Below are 9,673 nucleotides of genomic sequence, written 5' to 3' on the forward strand. Positions count from 1 at the left end.
TGAGTTTTATCTTTCTGCATGCTGAGTCATGGTCTCCTGATATGTAAAATTGTCATATATGATGATGTATATTCTCCTATATTGGCTGTTTATTAGACAATGATTTATTTTCCACTTTAGGTACCAAATTATCAGAACATTGGCTACTGCCCATAGATCAGAATTCAAGATAATTTCAGCATATCCTTTTTGCAAGTTATAACTAATTGGCAATTGTACTGATTTTAAGTCACCATAGTAGGCTGTCTTGTCTGGACTTCCACCTGCCAGAGTTTGCTGTGTGGTTGAATTTAGGTTTGCTGCTTTCCACCTGATCCCTTCTAGTATGAGTGAGACACTCTCATCCTTGAGCCACGCACATCAGCAGTGCCCCAGTGCCAACCTGGACCAGGAGGAAGTTTGCCGTCTCCACCGTAGTAGTTGAAGTCTTCCTTGCTCTTTCTTCTCATGCATCAATTACAGCCAAGGCTAAAACATGTTTCCCTTAATTTCTATTTCAGGTGAGTAGGACTTTCTGCTAACCTCTTTATTTGGTCAGGGTTACTGGGTCTAGCTCATACTGGGATAAGTAACTTGGTTCTTATTTGGGGGCTACCAACAGTCTCTGCATCTTGTAATACAAGCAACATAACCAGTTTTTCTCTTGGGCTAGTTTTCTGTATCAGAAAATGTCCCAAGGCAGAAATAGTACTATTCCTGATTTTCAAAGTCTATCTCAGAGTGACCAATCAACATGTCCATCAGTCACTGAAATCTCTTTTCTTTAGTAGTATAGGTGCTCAGAATAATGAGGTCCTACTGCCCTCTTTAGTCCATCCAAGGATGTCTGTTGTCTGATGCAAAGTCTTGGCCTTTGTTCCTTAGTCATTTGAAATATCGTAAAAGAATGTCTAGCATGGAATCTGTTTTCTCCAGTAGTCAAATAATACTATGAATTTTAGGGGATTTTTTTTTTTAAATGCTAAGCTGTGTCCTTTATCTGTTCATTAATTGATTCTGGTATTGTGCTCCCGCTAATGACCAAATTTTACCTAAAATGGTAACTAAGATGCTCCCTATTATAATTTTATAGTGGGCAAATGTCCATCCTTTTAATTCTAAACATTTTATGATTTTATTTGTTCAAATTATTGTATGCTTTCTATCTGTTCCTCTAATTATGACATCATGTATATAATAATGGGTAAGGGAATTTAACATTCTCAAATCCTTGTAAGCACTAGGCTATCTGCACATTCCTGGAATAGTTTCTGAAATGTCTATTGTTTATCTTGCCAAGTAAATGCAAATTGGGTTTAGCAATCTGGTGATCAAGAGATATTGGCATTACCAAAAGAGATTATTTTCTTAGATATGTAGAGATCTTTTCTGGGATTTCTAATGTGTTAAATAAGCACTCACTATACTTTTTGTACATCCTGTTTTATTTTGTACATTATATCTTACTTTTATTTCTGTTTCTGTTGTCAATTTTCATTTTCCTTCTTGTCCACTCTAACGAGTTCGAGAGGCTTAGGTCCACCAAATTATGCCTTCTTTTTCTAATTCAGTGAAAATGACTGTGATCTCATTATTTCATTCTTGAATTTTGTCTTGTGGGATATTAACAACCTTTGCCAATATATGGACAAAGAGGTAAAAGAACCGTCTCCCCACATGACTCAATATAAAAATCATTGCTTAACACGTTGTCATGCTAAGAGCATGGATTTGGAAGTCAGATTCCCAGTTCACATTCTGACTCTGTCCCTTTTGGCTGTGGATTGAACCTTAACACCATACTTGGTCTATGTGAGGCCTAAGCCATCTTTACCAGAAGGGGGCGCTCTCTCAGGTTGCTGGGTAAAAGCTATCAAGGTGGGTTCTCCCAAGCCTTCTCAGCTTCTGGCGTCCTTCTCCTGCCTGGATCGCTCTTGACTCTCTGGTCACCTGGCTAGGTCCTTTCCAGACTTCAGATTTCAGCCCAGACAGGTATTCCTCTGGGAGGTAGACCGCTTCTCCACTTCCTTCTTATAGTTAACATCTCTGTGCCTCAACTTCTTCATCTGCAAAATGGGGATGACAATAATGCCTACTCCATGGCACTGACAATAATGCCTACTCCATAACTCCCGTTGCCGCGTTGAAAAGTAAATAAGCTGATGCATGAAAACAGTCCCTTGCAAATAGACAGCATTCGATAAATTAATTATGATTAACTTATCATTAATATTTTTGTTAACCATTGTTTATTCATTTTATAAATACTTGTTAGTTTATTATTCTCTGGCTTCTCTGCTCCTGAGAAGGCTGGATTCCCCTCTCTGTTCCCATACCTCTGGCTCTTGTAAAGCTAAATTGTACTTTTGTTTTGCTTGGCTGCTAGGCTCTGAACTTCTTAAGGGTAATGTGTCCTTTACTCCAGCTCCTAGTGCAGGACCAGGCACTTTAGGACTTAAGGTCAAAGTGGGATAATAGAATAGGAAGAAAATGGGGTCCAGAGCCTTACTGAAATGAACAGTCCTAGCTCTGTCTCCCATTTCTGGGGCTACTTTGAACAAGGCCCCTAATGTTTCTGGCCTCTGGCTTCCTCTCTAGAAAAAGAGATGGTTAGACCTGTCTCAGGGAGTTTCTGGAGTGAAGATATTCAAAGCACCCAGCTTGGAATTGGCATCAATGAATAGTTATTTACTAGCAGCTTAACAAATCATAAGTTGCATGAAAGAATGTGAGAAATGAGATGCGACATCCTAGATGCAGAAGCATCAGCCCATATCTAAGGCTCAAAGAAAGTCTGAGGGGAAAGTGCCCTAGAGATGATCCAGTCTTGTTGACCCATTGTACAGAATAAAAAGGGCACATTAGTTTGGTGGGGCAACTGTTCTTCTCTACAGTTACCCGAACATGTAGCGAAGAGACTGAAGCCTCAGTCCCTAGATACTGAGCACTTGGCTTCTTGGAGAGCTGCCACCATCCTTGGCTTCTAAGCTAAGGGACATCCTGCAGTCTCCCAGGGGCTGTTTCCAGGATGCTTAGCAAGGTTCCTTATTAGCTTTGACTCCCCTCTAGGGGACATTTTTCTCTAGAACCATGGGTACCAGCTGAATTCCCCACAGGAAGGGTTAGGGTACTCTCCAAGCCCCTTAATCCTTTCCTCTTCTCTTTCTGTGCTCACTCCCATGGCACTATCACCCCATCTTGTGGCTTTATATACCATCTGTATGTTGACTATTTCTAACATTTTATATGCCCAGTCCACACTTCTCCCCTGAACTCCAGACTTGGAGATCCAACCACCTCTTGTCATCTCCACTGGAATGTCTAACAGGCATCTCAGTCTGAATGTACCCCAAACTGAGCTCCTGATCATCCTACTCCTGCTCCACAGATCTCCCCATCCCAGTTATGATGGCAACTCCATCTTTCCAGATGCTCAGGATGAAACCAGGGCACCATCCTTAACTCATTTCTTTTCTTCATCCCGCCAAGTCCAATCTGTCAATGAATCCTATTGGCTGTACCTTCAAAATATGTTTACTTCCTGCTATCTCGGTCCAGGCCACCATCATTTCTAGACTTACTCACAGTCTCCTGTCTGGTCCTACAGCATCTAGCCTTGCTCGGTGATTCTCATCTCATCAGAGAAAAAGCCAAAGTCCTTACAATGACCTCAAGGGCCCTACACGATCTGACTCATTTCCTATCACTCTCCCGTTGCCGCGTTCACTCCACACTGGTGTTGCCTGTGCCAGGGCCTCTGCCCTCGCTATTCTCTCTGCCTAGCATGTTCTTCCTTTAAATAATGGCATGGCTGGTTCCTTCACGTCTTTCAGATAATTATTCAAAAGACCCATCTTCCCGAGGCCTTTTCAGTCTGTCCTGTCAAAATTTCAACATCTCTCCGACATTTCACATCTACCAGCCTTGCTTTGTCTTTTTCTTCTTAATATTTATCACTATTCGATACACCATACATTTTACTCATTTATCTCCACTGGAACGTAAGTTCCATATGGGTAGAGCTTTTGTTTATTTTGCTCCCTGAAGTATCTCCAATACCAAAAACAGAGGTTAGTGATATTTAAAAAATTTACATCCTACTTTTAATTTAATCTTCCCAATAACCCAATAAGATACTTTAGTATTGTCCCCATTTTATAGATAAGAAAACCAAGGCAAAGAGGTCACTTGCCCATGGGTCACACAGCTAGGAAATAGGACCTGGGATATACTCTACTCCACCCCTTACCTTACTAACCTTTTTTATTATCATTATTTGTGCTCGGGTTTCTCTCGATTTAAATGAGGCTCATAAGAGTGTCCTCTTTGTAAGGTCACTGTGATGATTAGGTGTTATAAAGCATGTGACAAGCTGAAACCCAGTGCCTGGAATACTGCAAACACTTAAGAAGTGGTCACTAGGAATATGAAAGAGTCTACAAGGAGTTTGTTCTTGGTTCATGAAAGGTAGGGACATTTCAGGCACAGAGCCCAGACAAGGGGCTGGGAAGATACTATTATTGTTAACATGGCTGTCATTCCCCTCTGTTTTTCTGTGTAGCATGTTTTAGCCACACCAGCCTGTACCCAGAATGAGTCCAGGTTGTGACTGTGTCATGTACTGGGTACTCTGCTTGGGATGCATTTAGGACATTTTTCTCTATGGAAATTCGTATGTATCCTTCAGGGCCCAACTCAGAAATGCTTTCCTCAGGAAAGACTTTCCTGACTGCCCCAGGCACCCCCTGTTCTTCTTATAGTTAAAACCACTATTTATTTAATGATTATCTTTTTGTTTATTTATTTGTTTAATCTGAAGCCCCTACCAGGCTATGAACTCCCCAAGGGCCAGGTGTTGTGGGACCTGAAGTATAGACAATTTGAGGGCCCTCTTTAAAAATATGAAATTAGAAACACCAAACCAGGCTCGAAAGTGAATATTTATTTAGAATGAGAAAGAAAAATCACAACTTTTAAAGTTTAAAAAACTGAAAAATACCACAAAAAATAGAAATAAAAAATAATAACAAATCATTACTAATCAGCTACTTAACACTCTTCTGTAATACTTTTTTCTTACATTTCTGGCTGCACACTCTTTTATCACTTATGTGACAACACTGGATGATATTTTCCACAACAGGACTAGGAAGATAATTCAGTCTTTCCTCTAGCATAATTGACCAAAATTAGTTTTTTTTAATTAGTAATCATTTAGATTTTTTTCCTTCACCTTTGCAATTCATTATTGGTAAAGTTATTTATACTCTTAAGGATTTGTTGTTGTCAAACTTGGGGTAACCTCTGTCCCACCTCTTACATATGTGAGCAGTAAGATTTGGAAAGGTTTTCCACAGACTAGCTTCTGGCTTCATACATTTCAAACCTATTTCTCTTCCAATACTCGCACACCACCAGGGCTAGGCATAATGATGATTCTCCACCTTCATATCACAACTGGGGAAGACAGCACGGTGGGCATTAGGAAGCCATTCTGGGGTGTCTAGAAATAATAAAACTACACCCAGAAGGAGCTAGGACGTCATAAGTATATACCCCCCAAACCCAAACCAATGACCCCTTATTCAAATTCCATAAATGCCTGTAGCCATCTGACATGAAGAGAGGTGTGATGGAAGAGATAGGGTGGTTTGAACTGACTGATTAAAATATCTCACCTTTGCAAATTTTATGAAAATATGTAATCCAATGCAAACAAAGTATCCTAAAGCTTAAGCATTACGAGCTTCATGGTTCATCCATGCCTAAGGCAGACTTGAGTCTTCTCAAAGTCCCCCAAGGCCTAGCCTTGGACATCACACACGATAGGATGCCAAGGTTGCATCGAAAGTCAGTTTAGAAGGGAGAGCCATTAGAGAGCACTGGGACTCTTCCCATAGAGACCTGGGACTCTGAGGTGTCTCAAAAGCTACTACTGGGGACTTTTTAAACTCTATTTAAATAATAGTGATGACATTAAGAGCCGTCATCCCCCCCAACATACATTGGGCGCTTAGTTATGTGACAGATATTGTTCTAAGTACCCGACTTGTATCGAGTTTTTTTTAACCCCGACGACATGCCTACAAAGTTGGAATTATCATTATCCTATTTTTTAGATGAGGAAACTGAGACTTGAAAGTTTCAGTTTTATATATTAAGGTTCCATGTAAGATACCTTTTGAAAAAAATTGTCCTATTAATAAGTTTTTTAAAAGCCTAAAATGGTTCAAGCCCTTTCTTTTACGCACAGGAGAGTGAAACCCAGAAAAAGGGTTTTGCTCAATGCCACACATTTATTCTTATTTCTTGGATGTCAGTTCTGTGCGAGGCACTGTGCTATGACTTCGAGGTTCAGAGACCGACAAGACATTCATAGAACTCAATTTCAGTGGGAGTCAATAGACAATATATATAACAAGATATAAGTAAGCAAAATAATTCCAGCGATTGCTGATATAATAAATTTGGAGAGATGTGATTGAGTGACAAGCAAGAAGAGTGATAATTCAGATTGAGAGGTGCTCAGGGAAGTGTGTCAAAGGAGGTGACATGTGAGCTAAGACCTGAATGACCCGAAGCAGCCAGCTATAGAACGCTCTGAGAAAAGAGCACTCCAGGTGGAGGCAACTGTGAGTGCAAAGGCCCTGAGGCAGGAATACTTGGTTTGTAATAGAGCTGACTGCAGGTCTGGTGCTCCTTCGCCACTTGGTGCCTCTCTAGTCACTTAAAGAGGTCCCTTTGGTGTCCTGGGCCTCCCTTAAGCTCAGTCCCTAAGGTACCGACTTATCTGGGAAGACAGTAGCATTTGGGGACTGTTAGTCCCCCTCCCAGAAGCCCCATGGCTGAACCGGATCTGAGTTTCCTGGTTCCTGTCTGGCAGGGGATGAGCAGACATCCTCCCTGCTTTCTCTCCCCAGGCTCCAGTCCCAGCCCCAAATCTCCATGACAACCCTAGACACAATCCTGATCTGAAGGAGGATCTGGAACTGGGAGCAGAAAGATCACTGTGGAGAGACCAGAGGAGCTTACTGACTTGCTTCCCCTTGCTCCTTGGATCTTGCCGGCTCCTCAGCTAGCTTGGCCAGGCCCCTACACCCCAGTCTCCCGAAAGACCCCAAACTGAAGATTCTGCAGATCTTCCCTGTTGTTGGGCACAGCAGGGCCTGGATGGAGCCCTGTCTTCTGCAGCTGCTCCAGAGGCTGCTCCTGCTGGGGGCAGCTGCCCTGACTGTGTCTGCTTTGGAAACAGGTGAGTACGAAGGGACTTGGCTAGAGTAGGCAGGAGATTTGGGGCCCAACACCCTTAGCAACTGTGTTTCCCAATCAGCACTCATCTTGATGGGCTGGGACCCCTTGAGCTGGGGGAGGCTAGGAAACCAGGTGCCTGGCACCGCCAAATCTACCCCAAACCCCTCTGGAAGGCTGGAGCTCCAAGTCACCCAGAAGCAGGGGTCTGGGCATTAGGTGGGACAGCCCTCAGACCTGGCAGTGGAAACACTGTGGGCTTTGGAGTCAGATCACCCTGTGTTCACACACGCCCGTTGCCTCTTCCTGCATTTCTACCATTGAGATCATTGTTTCAACTCTCTAAGTCAGTTTTCTTCAGTAGTAAAATGGGAATAATAATAAGTTCTTGCCCCTAAGAGAATTTATTATTGTTCATATGAGATGAGGTAAACCATGCAAGACACTTAGACAGCCTGGGACATAGAAGGTGCTCAATTCACTCACTCTCTATACCTCACTCCACCCTGCTGGCATGTTGCTCCATGATGGCTGAGGGAAATCAGGGTCCTTTTAGCAAAAAGGAACTGGGAAAGGCTGTTGGGCGAACCGGTGCCAGGTTGTGTCTACGTCATCCTTAAATAAGGCAATAATAATAGCTAACACTTCCATAACTCATTAAATGTCAGGCACAGTCCTAAGCACGGAACCCCTATATAGTCACAATCCTTTAGTTTCAACTCCAAAATACAAAAAGCTGTGAAAACCAAATTTTTAACTAATTTACTGGCAACACCTGATCTGAACTGACAGGAGGCTGTTTATTGTCTTTATTTGTCCTGCTTAGGGTATGTTCCTACAGTAGCTCTGGAAAACGTAATCATGGAGGGCGGCAACATAACATGCTATATATACATCATATGATTCTTCTAAAATCTGGAACATTCTGAAACACATCCTAGAATTTTTAAATAAGAGATTGAGGATTTGACTTAAATTATTTAATCGTCACAAAAATTCTGAGATTGCTTAATTATCCCCATTTTACCGGTGAGGAAACGAGCTCAGAGAGGGTGTGTGACTTGGGGTCACACAGCGAGGAGGCAGAGCCAGGCCTGGAACCAGGCCGCGAGGTTCCAGGGTCTGTGCTTTTTCGCTGCAGCCGACCTGGTGGACCTCTGCGGGCAGATGTGGCAGGGGGACGGGCTGCTGATGCGCTCGCACTCCGCGTCGCGCAGGTTCTACTTCGTGGACCCGGACACCGACTGCGAGCTCTGGGTGCGGGCGGCAGCCCACAGCGACAGGATCCGCTTCCAGTTCCGCTTCTTCCTGGTCTACACCCTGACCTCGGAGTCTCCAGCATCTCCAGCGCCCAACGCCTCCTCCCCGGCGTCTGCGGACGCGTGCGCTCCCGGTTCCTACCTGCAGTTCTACGAGGGTCCGCCGGGGGCGCCCCGGCCACTGGGGGCCCCACTCTGCGGCCTGACCATCCCTGTGCCGGTGATGTCCTCCGGGGAATTCCTGGGCCTGCGCCTGGTCACCAGAGGTCGCCAGCCTCGCGTGGATTTCTTGGGCGAAGTCACCTCTTTCCGGTTGGGTAGGTTGGGGCTGTTGGCCAGGACCAAAGCCTCCAAGCTGAGGGCCACCAATAAGACACTGGGAGCACAAGAAGATGAGGGGCAGGGGGCTGGATCCTCAAAGAGAGGAAGTGGCGACTGATGTCAGGATTGGCAGGGTCACACTGAGGGACATTCCAGACCCAGTGAGTCAACCCCATAAATCTGGTTTCCATGGATGAGTATACCAGACTACTCTACTAGTCCCTGACACACATACACTCACCCTCTCACATTCACACACATCTCCCATTCCCACACAACTCCCATACACTTAAAACCTCACACTCTAACACCTGCTCACACACACACATACAAATCACAACGCATACCTTATACACCCACAGTACCACCTTGGACACTTCCCCACATTCTCAAGTTCACGCACTGGTTCCTCCGTCCTGGGCCAGCCCTTCAGATGATTGCAGAGGGGCCAAGTTAGGACAGTTGGAGAAGTTAAGTGTTCTCAGGCCTCTCTGCTCACAAGAGAAGCAGTGTGGACTTTCACTGCTGGAGTTATGTCTTCTGGCTCAAATTGAGTTCAAAGCTTTAGCCCCAGCAGGTTACCCCAGGATTGGAGACACAACTCACCAGTGTCACAGCCAGTGGCATAGCAGAGACTGTGTCCAGTGCTGGTGAGTAGATGAGCTGTTACAGTCTAGAAAATTCCAAAACCACAGAAGAGTTTATCTCCATCTCTGGCTAAATATCCAGACTGGAGAATTAAACATGGGATTGTGAGCACTTTGAGACAAGAACATGGGGTCTCAGAGCCAACAAGCGTTCACCATGAACTAGACTTTGGCATGCCAGGCCCTGGACAGTCCTTTAATACTGAGCTGGTTGGAGAC

At 44.1% G+C, this 9,673-nt stretch overlaps 1 protein-coding gene across 1 annotated transcript in view; it reads left to right on the plus strand.

Annotated features, from left to right (window-relative positions):
• The first annotated feature begins 7,149 nt into the window (after window positions 1–7,149).
• Window positions 7,150–9,673, plus strand: part of LDLRAD2 (low density lipoprotein receptor class A domain containing 2) — a 7,892-nt gene continuing 5,368 nt past the window's right edge. Inside the window, exons 1-2 of the mRNA XM_023529395.1 lie at window positions 7,150–7,231; window positions 8,369–8,803. Of these exons, the coding sequence (XP_023385163.1) occupies window positions 7,150–7,231; window positions 8,369–8,803 (517 nt within the window). The remainder of the gene's footprint in view (window positions 7,232–8,368; window positions 8,804–9,673) is intronic.

The sequence above is a fragment of the Pteropus vampyrus genome, unplaced genomic scaffold, assembly GCF_000151845.1.
Source record: "Pteropus vampyrus isolate Shadow unplaced genomic scaffold, Pvam_2.0 Scaffold36, whole genome shotgun sequence".
Lineage (NCBI taxonomy): Eukaryota > Metazoa > Chordata > Mammalia > Chiroptera > Pteropodidae > Pteropus > Pteropus vampyrus.